Source organism: Muntiacus reevesi, chromosome 21 (assembly GCF_963930625.1).
Source record: "Muntiacus reevesi chromosome 21, mMunRee1.1, whole genome shotgun sequence".
Classification (NCBI taxonomy): Eukaryota; Metazoa; Chordata; class Mammalia; order Artiodactyla; family Cervidae; genus Muntiacus; species Muntiacus reevesi.
The window spans coordinates 3,277,924-3,293,494 of NC_089269.1; the positions used below are offsets into that span (position 1 = coordinate 3,277,924).

The 15,571-nt window shown below is 36.8% G+C and overlaps 1 protein-coding gene across 9 annotated transcripts in view; it reads right to left on the reverse strand.

The window, feature by feature from the left end:
* The window catches only part of DZIP3 (DAZ interacting zinc finger protein 3), a 114,599-nt gene that overhangs the window by 27,260 nt on the left and 71,768 nt on the right, over positions 1–15,571 (reverse strand). For all 9 annotated transcript variants that reach the window (XR_010660221.1, XR_010660223.1, XR_010660226.1 and 6 more), the window contains 5 exons: positions 15,370–15,402; positions 14,163–14,332; positions 13,296–13,340; positions 4,757–4,782; positions 170–329 (listed from right to left, as the gene is read on the reverse strand). Coding sequence is in view for 1 of the 9 variants with exons in the window: in XM_065913838.1 (XP_065769910.1) it covers positions 170–329; positions 4,757–4,782; positions 13,296–13,340; positions 14,163–14,332; positions 15,370–15,402 (434 nt within the window). In the remaining 8 variants the exon portion in view is untranslated. The remainder of the gene's footprint in view (positions 1–169; positions 330–4,756; positions 4,783–13,295; positions 13,341–14,162; positions 14,333–15,369; positions 15,403–15,571) is intronic.

Here is a 15,571-nt window from a genome sequence, read left to right on the forward strand (position 1 = left end):
TTTGTGTCAGCCATCCCTCCATCCCCCCTTTCCTACTTTTTCTTTTTCCTCACACACACAACATAAAACACTAGGATAACAAGACGTTCAAAGAGCCACGGCGAGAAAACGGTCACCAATTATTCTGGAAGAAGGAAGGCAGGGCTGCACCCTCTCCAGTCAGGCTTACCTGCTCTATCACGCCCAGAACGTGCAGTTCACGCAGACTAGAGGGCTTGGCTCCGGCCGTGGAGTCTCCGTGACTGCTGCCTGCGCCGTCTCTCGTAGACCTCCTGACCGCACACAGACTCGCTCGCTCTCCCTTCAGCTGCTCCCCCTTGCCTGTCACACTTGGGGGGACATAACCAACGCAACCTTTTATAACTGCATAGTGTTTTTCATCCAAGCCATTATTTCCCAAAATAATATTGTACTGGCCTCAGGAGATGCTTAGATCAGAAAGGTTCAAAGTCTGGACAGTGCCGATGCCGTGTGTTTCTTTTGGAGACTCACAGTGAGTTTTAGCATACTTGAGATAGCACTCAACTGAGGTACCTATTCTGTTCACAGTAGTGCTTCTAAGAATTATGAGACCATGGAGTTCATTTTCCAAGTTATAACTATTAACATCAGTTACTTTGAGAAACAATACTTTGGGAAATATTGACAAGCATTTCCACATCTGCTATATTATTTAATCATTACAGCATTCCTGACAGGCAGGTTGGTTTAATCAACTTCAGTGCTTACGTCTCATGTACATTTAAATAGAGGGCTCTGAATAGCAACATACATAAAGCAGATTTAAGATGGAGGTTTGTTTTGTTAACAGGGTATTTTTTTTTTGTAACAAGATTTTATTAAAAAAAAACCTGTAGTGATAATGAATTTCAGTAACTAGAAACCACTGAGAAAAGAAAGGAAATACTATAAGTACAATGGCAATTAACTCATTTTTATACCTATGTCTAAAATTTAAATGCATACTAGTATCATTTCAGTCGTCCTACTATTTAGTAGCTATGAATTTCCTTCCTAATCTCACTGAATAATAACTAGAAATAGTACTTTTACATATAGCATGAAATAAATTACTTGACTTTATTAGCAAATGGAAAGAAAAAAGATGCATTAGTACTTATTTTAGGTCAATAAATGTAGAAAAAAGGACATATTATGCTTGTAGAATAACTTGTAAAACACTACAGAAGTCATTACATATCACTGAAGTATTCTAGACTAACTCAAACATTTTGAAAAGTTCAATGAAATAAATTACTTGTTTAGACCACAGTTCCAAAACTCAGTTTTCCATATTACTTCCAACAGTTTTTTAAAATTTATATTCCTCCTGAAACCACAACAGATGCAAAAATATGAATTTATACTTTTGAAAAGCTAGAAAAGGTTACTTATAAATTTTTAAAGTATGATAATAGTATTGTGATAATATAGAAAAATATTCTTCTATTAAAGAGATGCAAACTGAAGCATGTATAGATAAAATTATAGTTTTGAGACTGAAAACACTCAAAAAATAAATGTGAAGGGAAGAATGAAGCAAATGTGGAAAAACAATGAAAACTGTAAAATCAGGATGATAGGTATACCTACTAATGTAGATATATTGTTATTATTCTCTTTATTTTTGTGTGTTTTGAAATTTTTCATTTAAAACAAAGTTCCCTGGGTGATTTGATGGTCATCCAAGTTTGGGTCTATGGTGTAAGTCAAATAAGCAAAATGACTGATTATACTGTTTCATTCTTTAATAATTTACATTTATGGTATCTAGACATAAACTTACTTTTTCACTGGTCATAGCAAACACTCTTTTCCAACAACCCAAGAGACAACTTCACACATGGACATCACCAGATGGTCAATAATGAAATCAAACTAATTATGTTTTTTGCAGCAAAGATGAAGAAGCTCTATACAGTCAGTAAAAACAAGACCTGGAGCTGACTGTGGCTCTGTTCATGAGCTCCTTATTGCCAAATTCAGTCTTAAATTGAAGAAAGTAGGGAAAACCATGAGGCCATTCAGGTATGACCTAAATCATCCCTTATGATTATACAGTGGAAGTAATGGAAAGATTCAAGGGGTTAGATCTGGAGTGCTTAAAGAACTATGAACAGAGGTTTGTAACACTACCGGAGGCCATGACCAAACCACCCCAAAGAAAAAGATATGCAAGAAGACAAAGTGTTGTCTGAGGAGGCTTTCCAAACTGCTGAGGAAAGAAGAGAAGTAAAAGGCAAGGGAGATAGGGAAAGATAGACTCAACTGCAGAGTTCCAGAGAATAGCAAAGAGAGGTAAGAAGGCCTTCTTAAATGAACAATGCAAAGAAATGGAGGAAAACTATATAATGGGAAAGCCTAGATATCTCGTCAAGAAAATTGGATATTAAGGGAAATTTTCATGTAAGGATGGACATGATAAAGGATAGAAATGATAAAGATCTAACAGAAGCAGAAGAGATTAAGAGATGGTGGCAAGAATACACAGAAAAACTACACAAAAAAGGTCTTAATGACCCAGATAACCATGATGGTATGGTCACTCACCTAGAGCCAGACATCTAGGAGTGTGAAATCAAGTGGGCTTTAGGAAGCATTACTAGGAACAAAGCCAGTGGAGGTGACATAATTTCAGCTGAGCTATTTAAAATCCTAAAAGATGATGCTGTTAAAATGCTACACTTGGTATGTTAGCAAATTTGGAAAGCTTAGTAGTGGCCAGAGGACTGGAAAAGGTTAAGTCTTCATTCCGGTCCCAAAGAAGGGCAACGCCAAAGAGTGCTCAAATTAGCGCACAGGTGTGCTCACTCCACACACCAGCAAGGTTATGCTCACAATCCTTCAAGCTAGGCTTCAGCGGTGTGTGAACCGGGAACTACCAGATGCACAAGCTGGATTCCAAACGGGCAGAGGGGCCAGATTATTGGATCATGGAGAAAGCAAGGGAGTTGAAGAAAAACATTTACTTCTGCTTCATTCATGACGCTAACGTCTTTGACTGTATGGATCACAACAGCTATGGAAAATTCTTAAAGAGATGGGAATATCAGACCACCTTTCCTGTCTCCTGAGAAACCTGTATGCCAAGAATTAAGTTAGAACTGGACATGGAACAACTGACTGATTCAAAATTGGGAAAGGAGTACGTCAAGGCTGTATATTGTCACCCTGCTTATTTAACTTATGTGCAGAGTATAGCATGTGAAATGCCAGGCTGGGTGAATGATTACCTGGAATCAAGATTGCCAGGAGAAATACCAGTGACCTCAGATATGCAGATGATACCACCCTAATGGCAGAAAGTGAGAGGAACTAAAGAGCCTCTTGATGAGGGTGAAAGAGAAGAGTGAAAAAGCTAGCTTAAAACTCAACATTCAAAAAAGTAAGATCATTGCATCTGGTTACATCACTTCATGGCAAATAGAAGGGAGGAAAGTGAAAGCAGTGACAAACATTATTTTCTTGGGCTCAAAAATCACTGCAGATGGTACAGTGAGTGCAGGCATTAAATTAAAAGATGTTCGCTCCTTGGAAAGAAAGCTATGACAACCCTAGACAGCATATTAGAAAGCAGAGACATGAATTTGCCGAAAAAGGTCTGTATAGTCAAAGCTGTGGTTTTTCCAGTAGTCATATAAGTATGTGAGACTAGGACCATAAAGAAGGCTGAGTGCTGAAGAATTGATGTTTTCAAACCGCATTGCTGAGGAAGACTATTGATGGTCCCTTGGACTTCAAGAAGATCAAATCAATCAAACCTAAAGAAAATCAACTCTGAATGTTCTTTGGAAGGACTGATGCTGAAGTGGAAGCTCCAATACTTGGGCCCACTTGATGTGAAGAGCCAACTCATTGGCAAAGGCCCAGATGCTGGGAAAGATTAAAGGCAAAAGGAGAAAAGGGCAGCAGAGGATGACATGGTTGGATACCCTCACCAACTCAATGGTTATGAATTTGAGCAAACTCTGGGAGACAGTGAAGGACAGGGAAGCCCGGTGTGCTGCAGTCCACGGGGTCACAAAGAGTCGGACAAGACTCAGTGATTGAACAACAACAACAGATATAACCTTGAAAAGACACACACACACACAACTATCAGTTTAGTGGCTCAACTTGTTGACAGAGAAAGTGAAAACCCATCTTGGATGATAAACTATTAATGTACCAAGTGGATCATGTCCATTATCAATGAGAAAATATCAACTACAAGATGCTTTAAAGCTAACAAAGTATGTTCTTGTTACCATTTTAAAGATAAGTATGTCCTTACAGAGAGTTCTCTAGAGCTACTACTTTTCAGTTAACAAAACTTTTGGTGGGTATAATGATCTCTTCATGGAATGTCTCCCCTATTTCCTTCCTCAATTACACTGTCATTGATCATGTTGCTGGAGATTATAGCTCACAATTATCTTTAGACATTAAAAGGTGTCCAGTAAAGGTTCAAAATTCACAGTTAACAACTGGGATTATAAAAAAAGCAACAAAACATCTTAGAAGAAGTGAGCATGGGATGACTCTTGAGTAGCCACACAGAAAAATGGTAAGAGATTCTATTCTCCCAAAACAAGTGATAATTTAACTGCCATTTTCAATAAAAAACCCGACAACTTATTAAGATTAAAAAACTGTCTTTTCTTCTCTTGAGAATATTGCCATATTCTGAGACTATGCACCAAAGCAAGGCTGTGTCATACTGGTAAAGCACACTTGAAAGGACTAAGAAAAACTTTAAAATGAAATAAATACTTACACTTGCTCTTCTTTTGATTCCTTATTCTGAAAAGTAACATCAAGAATTAGTATTATGTATTAAGTATGTTGGTACGGTACAGTGATCTAACGGAATTTAGACATTTCTCAAGTTTTGGGGGGATCCTTGGTGGCTCAAACGTAAAGAACATGCCTGCAATGCAGGAGACGTGGGTTTGATCCCTGGGTTGGGCCGACCCGCTGAAGAAGGGCACGGCACCCCACTCTAGTATTCTTGCCTGGGAAATGTCATGGATAGAGGAGCCCGGCAGGCTACAGTCCATGGGGTCACAAGGCTTGGACACAACTTAGTGACTACATCACCATCACCACCAAGCTTTCTGACCACAACCAAAATAAATATACTTTACACTATGACTTAAATGCACTTACACAGCTATTTTTATACACAAGCATAAAACTGAAATAGAAGTTCCATGAAACAAACTTTACTCATTATGTGTGTTACAGACTACATGCTTGTGTGCCTCCGAAATTCTTCCATTGAAGCCCATCAATGTGATGGTAATTGGACAGACATATGGCGATGGGGAGGTAATTAGGTTTAGATCATGTGGAGCCTTCATGACAGGATCAGTGCCATTATAAGAAGAGACCAGAGAGCTAGCTTGCTTGCTTGTGCATGCTCACTTCTTTCTTTAACATGTGATAATACAGCAAAAAGGTAGCTGTCTGCAAGTAAGAAGAGGGCCTCCACCAGACACTGAATTGGCTAGCACCTTGATCTTGAATTTCTCAGCCTCCAGAACTGTGAAAACAAAAATCTTGTTTAAGCTATCCAATCTATGGTAGTTTGCTATAGCAGCCTAAACTAAAACAACGCATGAGGAACTCTAGAATTCTTTATTCATGCTAACTCTTTTCCTTTTCTAAAATTATAGCCGTGGCCTACCAAATCGATTTTGTTATCTAACCACTGAGTCATGAAACACACGCACACAAAAATCACTGATTCAGATAATGGAAATGAGTGCTGAGGCTGAGTTTGTACCTATTGCTATATCTTAAGACAGGGTATATGTAATTCTTATTTATGAAATCTGACACTAATTACAAGCGTTCTTGAAAAATCTACATGTAAAGAGAAAGCAGACTGATATACTAAGAATCTTACAGGAAAAAAAAAATGCTAGGGAGATCACAATTGGGAGGAAACGTTAAATAGCCCTAAATTTTATTTTCATTAAGTTAAAACTATAAAGGCAACCTATTAAATAAAGGTAATATCAATGACACAACATATTAATTACTCTATATGTCACTCTTCTACTAAGAGTATCAATTACCGTCATGTAAATTACAGTAATAATTTCTACTATCATCTCTTGTTTAAAAAAAAATTCTGGTCTCTTTCCCCACAAATTCTATGATAAACTTACTAGTTTGTTTTACTTTATTGTCTGCATACCAAGAGGATTTTTGCATTTCACCGTCTGATCAATGTCCAGTGCCAATTTGATTCTACAATTTAGAATTATCAACACCTGCCTTGAGTGTACCTCAATAACTGAATTGAAAAGAGCTCTGGTTGTTCATAATGAACACATCTAGTATAATAAGTTCCCCAGCTACCCAAAAGTACATCATTCCTATGAAACCTTTCCAAAGTTGAAATGGTATGCGTTAGTTGTTTAGTTGTGTCCGACTCTTTGCAATCCCAAAGACAGCAGCCCACCAGGCCCCTCTGTCCATGGGATTCTCCAGGCAAGAACACTGGAGTGGGTTGCCATTTCCTTCTCCAAAAGGAACTATACAAACTGAAGAAATAATTACAGGCATACCTTAGGTGTAATGAAGGTTTGGTTCCAGACAACCTCAATAAGGTGAATATTGCAATAAAGCAAGTCACACAAATTTTTGGATTTCCTGGTACATATAAAAATTATGTTTATACTATATTGCAGGCAAGTAAGTGTGTGATAATAACATTACATCTTAAAAAAAGAATGTGTATAATTTAATTTTAAAATACTTTATTGTAAAAATGCTAACCATCATCTAGGTTTTCAGCATACTGCAATCTTTTCTGTGGTAGATGGTCTTGCCTTGATGTTGATGGCTGCTGACTAATTGGGTGACAGTTGCTAAAAGTGCAATGACTGTGCTAATTTCTTAAAATAAGACAACAACAAACTTTGTCACATTGATCGACTCTTTCTTTCACAACTGATTTCTCTGTGGCATACAATGCTGTTTTAGATCTTCTTTCAAAACCGGAGTCAGTCCTCTCAAACCCTGCAGTTAAGTTTATGTCATCTTCTAATCCTTTGTTGTCATTTCAACAGTATTTACAGAAATATCATCAGGAGTAGATTTCATCTCAGGAAACTACTTTCTTTGCTCATCTGTAAGAAGCAACTCTTCACCCATTAAAGTTTTATCATGAGATTGTAGCAATTCAGTCACATCTTCAAGCTCAACTTCTATTTCTAGTTCTCTTGCTATTTTCACCACATCTGCAATTACTTCCTCAACTGAAGTCTTAAATCCATCAGTGTCATATGAGGGCTGGAATCAGCTTCTTCCAAACTCCTGTTAATGTTGATATTTTTACCTCTTTCCATGAATTATTAACATTTTTAATGGCATCTGGAAAGGTGAATCCTTCCAGAGGTTTTCAAATGACTTTTCCCAAATTCATCAAAGGAATCACTATTTATGGCAACTGAAGCCTCTCAAAATGTATTTCTTGAATAATAAGACTTGAAAGTTGAAACGACTCCTTCATCCACAGGCTGCAGAATGGATGCTGTGTTAGCAGGCATGAAAACAACATCAATATCACTGTAGACTTCCATCAGAGCTCCTGGGTGACCAGATATACTGCCCATGAGCAGTAATATTTTGAAAGAAATCTTTCCTTCTAAGCAGTAGGTCTCTAGAGTAGGCTTAAAATATTTAGTAAACCATGTTGTAAAGAGATGTGCTGTCATCCAGGATATGTTGTTCCATTTCTAGGGGACAGAGTTGATTTAGCATAATTCTTTTTGCTAGGATTTTCAGAATGGTAAATGAGCACTGGCTTTTACTTAAAATTACTAGCTACATTAGCCCCCAACAAGAGAGTCAGCCTGTGTCCTGGAGTTTTGAAGACAGGTATTATTTTTCTTCCCTAGCTGTGAAAGTCCTAGATGGCATCTTCTTCCAATAGAAGGCTGTTTTGACTACATTGAAAATCTGTTGTTTAGTATAGTCACCTACATCAGTTATATTAGTGAGGTCTTCTGGATAACTTTCTGCAGCTTCTGCATCAGCACTTGCTGCTTCATCTTATAATCTGACGTTATAGAGATGGCTTCTTTCCTTGAACCAACCTCTGCTAGCTCCAAACTTTCCTTCTGCAGTTTCCTCACCTCTCTCAGCTTTTACAGAACTGAAGTGCCTTCCTCTAGATTGGGCTTCAGTTTAAGGGAATGTTGTGGCTGATATAATATTCTATCCAGAACACCAGAATTTTCTCTATATCAGCAATAAGGCTGTTTCACTTTCTTATCATTCCTGTGTTCACTGGAGTAGCACTTCTAATCTCCTTCAAGTACTTTTCCTTTGCATTTACAACTTGGCTAAGTGTTTGGCACAAGAGGCCTAGCTTTCAGCCTATCACAGCTTTCAATATAACCTCCTCACTAAGCTTAATAATTTCTAGCTTTTGATTTGCAGTGAGAGACCTGCAACTCTTCTTTTCATCAGAACACTTAGAGGCTATTGCAGGGTTATTAATTGCTCTATTTCAACAACTGTTGCATCTCAGGGAACAGGAAAACCCAAGGAAAGGGACAGAGATGAGGGAACAGCTGGCTGGTGAGTGAAAGTCGCTCAGTCATGTCCGACTCTTTGTGACCCCATGGACTGTACAGTCCATGCAATTCTCCAGGCCAGAATACTGGAGTGGGTAGCTCTTCCCTTCTCCAGGGGACCGTCCCTACCAGGGACTGAACCCAGGTCTCCCACAATGCAGGTGGATTCTTTCCCAGCGGAGCCACCAGGGGAGCCCTGATTGGTAGAGAAGTCGGAATACACACATTTATCTTTTAAGGTCACCATCATATATGGGCAAGATTTGTACCATCCCAAAACAACTGCAATAGCAACATCAAAGCTCACTGATTACTTCAAGTGGGATTTATCCCAGGGATGCAAAGATGGTTCAATATTTACAAGTTACTCAATGTAATATACCACAATGACTGAAGAACAAAAATCATATGGTCATCTCAATAGATGCAGAGAAAGCTTTTGACAAAATTTAATATCTGTCTATGATAAAATTTCTCCACAAAGTGGGTACAGAGGGAACATACCTCAACATAATAAAGGCCATATATAAAAAGTCTACAGCTATCATCATACTCAATGGTGAAAAGCTGAAAGCATTTCCTCCAAGATCAAGAACAAAACAATGACACCCACTTTATTCAACACAATATTGGAAGTCCTAGCCATGGACAAGAAAAAGAATTAAAAAGAACCCAAATTGGAAGGGAAGAAGTAAAAACTGTTACTGTTTGCAGGTGATATGAAACTATACATAGAAAACCCTAAAATGCCACTAAAAAGCTAGTAGAGCTCATCAATGAATTCAGTGAAGTCACAGGATACAAAATTAATATACAGAAATTTGTTACATTTCTTTACACTAACAAGGAAATATCAGAGAGAAAGTAAGAAAACAATCCCATTTACCACTGCATCAAAAAGAATAAAATACCTAGGAATAAATACAAGGAGGTAAAAGCCCTGTAGTTGAAAAACTATAATGCTAATGAAAAAAACTGGATAAATTAAAGTGAGGGGCAGATATTCCATGTTTGCTAATTGGAAAAATTAATACTGTTAAAACAGCCACACTACCCAAAGCAATCTACAGATTCAATGCAATCCGTATCAAAATACCAAAAGTATTTTTCACAGAACTAAAACAAATAATTATAAAATTTGTAAGGAAATTCAAAGACCTTAATAGTCAAAGCAATCCTGAGAAAGAAAAAGAGAGCTAGAGGTATCATGCTCCCTGATTCCAACCTGTACTACAAAGCTACAGTAATCAAAAGAATATGGTCCTGGCACAAAAACAGTCATGTGATCAAAGGAACAGAGCCAAGAGCCACTCAGGAATAAACTCACACACTTATGGTCAATTAATCTATGACAAAGGAGACAAGAATATGCAATGGGGAAAAGACAGTCTCTTCAGGAAGTGACGCAGGAAAAAACTGAACAGCTACATGGAAAAGGCTGAAATTAGAATAGTGTCTCATATTATACGTAAAAATAAACTAAAAATGGTTAAAGACCTAAATGTAGGACCAGAAACTATAAAACCCCTAGAGGAACATTCAGGCAGAACACTTTTTGACATAAATTGCAACACTAATTTTTTGGAACTGTCTCGTAAAGCATGGGAAAGAAAAGCAGAAGTAAACAAATGGGACCTAATTAAATTTAAAAACTTTCGCAGAGCAAAGGAAACCACTGACCAAAATGAGAAGATAAGCTACTGAATGGGAGAAAATATGTGCAAACAATATGACTAAAAAGGGGCTAATATCCAAAACAAACGGTTCATACAGTTCAATATTAAAAAACAAACAAACAAACCCAAACAACCCGACTAAACAATGGGCAGAAGACTAGGCTTCCCTGGTAGCTCAGTAAATAATGGGCAGAAGACCCGAACAGACATTTTTCTAAAGAAGATATACAGGTGGCCAAAAGGCACATGAAAAGATGCTCAACACCGCTAATCATCAAAGAAATGCAAATCAAAACTATAAGGAGATCATCCCACATGTAGCAAAATGGCTATGATCAAGACGACCACAAATACATGTCAGCAAGGAAGTGGAGAGAAAGAACACTGCACATCACTGGTGGGGATGGAAGCTGGTGTGGCCACTACGGAAAACAGGACAGAGCTTCCTCAGGAAACCAGCAGTACAGTGACCACAGGATACAGCCGCTCCACTCCTGAGCATACAGGAAAGGAAAATGAGAATGTGCATCTGAAACTATACATGCACCCCAATGTTCACAGAAGCATTATTTATGGTAGCCAGGATACGGAAGCAACCTAAATGTCCATCAACAGATGAATGGATAAAGAAGCTATGGTATATATACACAACGGAATACTATTCAGCCAGAAAGAAGAAATTTTACATTTGCGACAACATGGATGTATCTAGAGAGTAGTAGGATTAGTGAAAAAAGTCAGAGAAAGGCAAATACTGTATGTTATCACTTATATATGGAATTTAAAAGGTAAAACAAATGAATAAAAATAACAAAATAGAAACAGATGCAGATATATACTGGATAAACTAGTTGTTACCAATAGGGATAGGGAAGCGAGGAGGGACATCATAGGAAGAGAGGGTTAAGATATACAAACTACTGTGTGTAAAATAAACTACAAGGATATATTATATAGCACAGGGAATGTAGCCAATATTTTATAATAACTTTGAATGGAGTATAACCAATAAAAATTTTGAATCACTATGTTGTGTACCCCAAAATAATATAATACTGTAAATCAACTATACCTAAAAAAAAGATAACTGATCACAGATCACAATAACAAAATAATAATAATTTAAAAGTTTGAAATATTGTGAGAATTACCAAAATGCAACACAGAAACAAAGTGAGTAAATGCCACTGGGAAAACGGTGCCACTAGATCTGTTTGGTGCAGAGCTGCCACAAACCTTCAGTTTGTGAAAAATTCAGTGTCTGCAAAGTACAATGAAGCAGAGTGCAATAAAACGAAGCAAGCCTGTAACTTTTTTTGTATAAGCAGAACTCCCCTTCAGATTTCTTTTGGCTAGCATAAGCAGATATTAATGCGCGTCTTTCATAAAAACAAAGTGGTATAAAGTGAACTTCAGAAAGCAGGAGATACCTGTATTTCTAAAATTCCTTTTAAGCTCCTTCCAGGATAACTTCATGCCAACTTTATGTATCATCCTGTCTTACAAGCATCTCAGCGACTCCCCTTTAGAGAGGACACCCACTTTGAAAAGTTTATTTCCTGCCGTATTTTTTCCCTCAATGCCATCTGCTTTACCTTCCTTTTCTACTTCTAACATCAGTTTCTCTGAGTAGGGAATAAAATTAGGAAGAAAGAAAGAACTAATTAACTCTCGAGAGTTATTTACAATTTACTACTATACATACTAGTTAGAAGTTATCTTATTATCCCCTCTATTTGCTACATAAATTATACTTTTTGTCATCTTCATCCAGAGAATCCCTGATAGGTGTTTTTAGCACTTTGAATATTGTTAGGTAGACATGCTGAAAATCAAATTTAAAAATCAAATTTTGCAGTTGGGCAAATACTTCCACTCAGTTTATAATTTAACCCAGACTTTAAATATATGTTTCAAGCCAGAAATAACATTTTTCACAATAAAGCTTGCATAGCATAGTGATTAGCTATATGCTTAATAAAAAAATCACCTTGAGTCCAAATCCACAGAAATGTACAGAGTGAACCAAAATGTAAAGTGTGGACTCTGGGTAACTATGATATATGGATGCGGCCTACCAGTTGTAACAAATGTCAACACTAGGCTGGGGTTGTGGTTGAAGAGGCTGTATGCATGTTTGGGGTCAGAAAGTACATGGGAGATCTCTGTAACTTTTTCTCAACTTTGCTCTGAACCAAAAACTTGCTCTAAAATTATTAATACGGTCTTGATTTTAAAAAATTAAGCCAATAAAAAATACTCTTGACTTTCTATCGTAATTTTTCAACCTATTAAGAGACTTCTTGCTAAAACTGTTATAGACCATAACTTGCTGATTTTACAACTCTCAGACAACAGGAAGAGGCATAAAAGAAGCTTTTTAGCTTTGCACCATTTTAGTACATTATTGCATTGTTGGCAGAGTCTTAGATACAAAGGAGAAAATCAAGATTTCTTAGGTTTTAAAAAATGCTTGTGAACTTATCTGTAGAAATATGAAAAGAAGCTGTTTTTAAAACAGAGTAGGTATTTTTAAAATGAGAGTGGTATGCAGAAATTAATTAAATTTCAAAGTGATTAATTCAGTTTCTTTACTTATGTATTTAAATGTATATATTATGATTTAGGAAAGTAAAGTAGGGCATATTGTAAATTTAAATCACTTTCAGAATCTAACATATATACACTTCTCAATAAGCTATGAACATTTGTAAGTCATCTGTGCTACTTGTCACTTGGGCTAATTTTAAGTTCTAACTATTAACAGTAAAACCAGGCTTCCCTGGTGACTCAGTGGTAAAGAATCTGCCTGCCAATGTAGGAGATGCGAGTTTGATCCCTGGGTTGGGAAGATCCCCTAGAGAAGGAAACGGCAACCCACTCCAGTATTATTGCCTGGGAAATCCCATGGACAGAGGAGCCTGGCAGGCTACAGTCCATGGGGTCGCAAAGAGTTGGACACAACTTGGCAACTAAACAACAGTAAAACCATGTATCAGACCAAACTGTTCATAATCAGACACTCCTCCATTATAACGCCTCTTACCTTTTTATTCTTGGTCTTTTTCTTTTTCTTTGACTTACTCTTAACCTGATAGGTAAGAAATACATCTATTTAATATGCAATTCAAACTGTACAATAGATTATTTTGCAAAATATATTTCCTCTAACCACTCAGAATTTTATCATCTAAAATAGATCATAGTTTCCTCTTTATTCTATGGAACATTAGTTTCATTTTAATTTCAACCTCAGTTTTCTGCTTGAGAAATCGCTGATGTGTAAAGGAACAACATATAACATTAGTGAGCAGGCTACTGAAAAGAGCGCAGAGGTCTTCACTTGCACATGTGCACATATGACTAACAAAGGTATGTGTGTGTCTGTGCGCATGTATGACTAACAAAGGAAGAAGGCACCTTAAAAAAAATCAACATATTCAGGTCCATAAGATGGAAAACTAAGCCTAGAAAGAATTCAGTGACCACGTATTAACTGCTACCACTTATCTGTAAAAAAAGTACATCCTGGATGACTTTAATTCTACCTCTGTGTAAACAGTATTGAAATATCCCTGTTTTCTCTTCCTTTCTCTCTCCTTCTATTCCCTACTATGCTTTCTTCTACTTTCTGCTAACCTTCCACCACTTAGGATGAAGAAACATGTTCAGAAATCTAGCAAAGAGCCTGGCACATAATAAGTGTTCAATAAATGCTGTCACAAATACATGATTAAGGCAGGGAAGATTGTAGAAGAAAGTACTGGGAAAAGAGTCATTCCAACTCAAGCTCTGTATAAACAGTACGATAATACAAACTAAGACTATCTGGGATGCTTTAAGAACAGCACATGTAACAAACTAAAAGCCTTGATTAAGTTCTTCTAATTCAAATATTAATGAGAGCTTATACTTCCTGGAGATCTTTAATAGATTCTGTTGAAGATTCACTGGGTATCGATGCCACATCTTTATTCATTTCTGCTAACTGTATTTCAGGGATTGATTTCACATTTATATTGTACTCCATAAGAGGTGGACTGAGTTCTTCTTCTTCATTTTGTAACTCTTCTACTTCAATACCTAAATATTAAAACCAAAACACTCAAAATCTGGATGCACATAATTTTAGCTTTATCACTATTTTAAATACATTTACTCTGCCCATAACACCATCCCAGGAATAAAAATAGAAGACATCTTACTCTGTTCAAGTACTAAATGAAAATAAAATGTCCATTTATCAATGACCAAATAATAATAGGTACATATACTAGCCTGAAACCAATCAGGGTGAACACAGTGCTAAGATATTTTACTTTTATCTTAAGCAGACTATAGATATTAGATAATCTAGAATTCAAGTCAACCCTAAATATAAGCTTTTGAGTATCCTGACATTGACCCTGTTAACACTGCAACTAGTATTATTTTAGGGCATAAATATGAAACATAAAGAAAAGAAGGAAAAGTTTGATTTATTTTTTCCCTTTTTTCCTTCTTTTTCATAACCAAAGGTTGTTAAAGGGTATCAGCCCCCTACTATGTAACTTCTTCCTTGACACCAGGCTCCTTGATTGTGCTCCAGAGATTCAATCTCTACACCTGCAGACTTCATTTGACTGCTCACAATTGGTTCAAACAAAAGCCATGGTGCTCCTTTCTTAAGTATAATTTTAGTTGCAGAATTTGAATTACATTTAAAAAACCAACAGTACATAAATGAAAATCAAATAATTAGCATCTCATAACCTGGCAAAAAAGGATACAGCTGAACAATGGGTAGTCAGCCAGATAAAAGCGACATAAGCTAACAGGTAGCATGAATGGTCAGGCAGGGCAAGCAAGCAGGCACTTCTGCCTGACGACGTGTCCTTTGTGTCAAAAGCTAAAACACCCTGTTAGGGTAAACCCAGGGCGCATGTACTAAGAGGAAGGCAGAGTAAAAAGGCTCATACTAGATTCAGCTGATCAGTAGGGATTTGATCATATAATTTCCCAAACTTATAGTAAACACAGTGTATCATACAGTTTATTTGACCAAGTAAAAATCTACAGGTGCCCCTTAGCTACACAGGGTTGAAAGGTCACTTAGGCATTTGGTTTTTAAACATACTTACGTTGACTGCCTGTTATTGACTGTAGAGCAATTCCTATGATACATAAAGAAAAATTTTAGATGTATAATTGCAAATGCAACCAACAAATATCAGACTGAGAATAAGAAGAACCAGAAAAGTTTTTTATATTGCACCAATAAATATTACAATTAAAAATAACCAACCTCACTCATGAATCCAGTTTAAACAAAGTATAATTTTT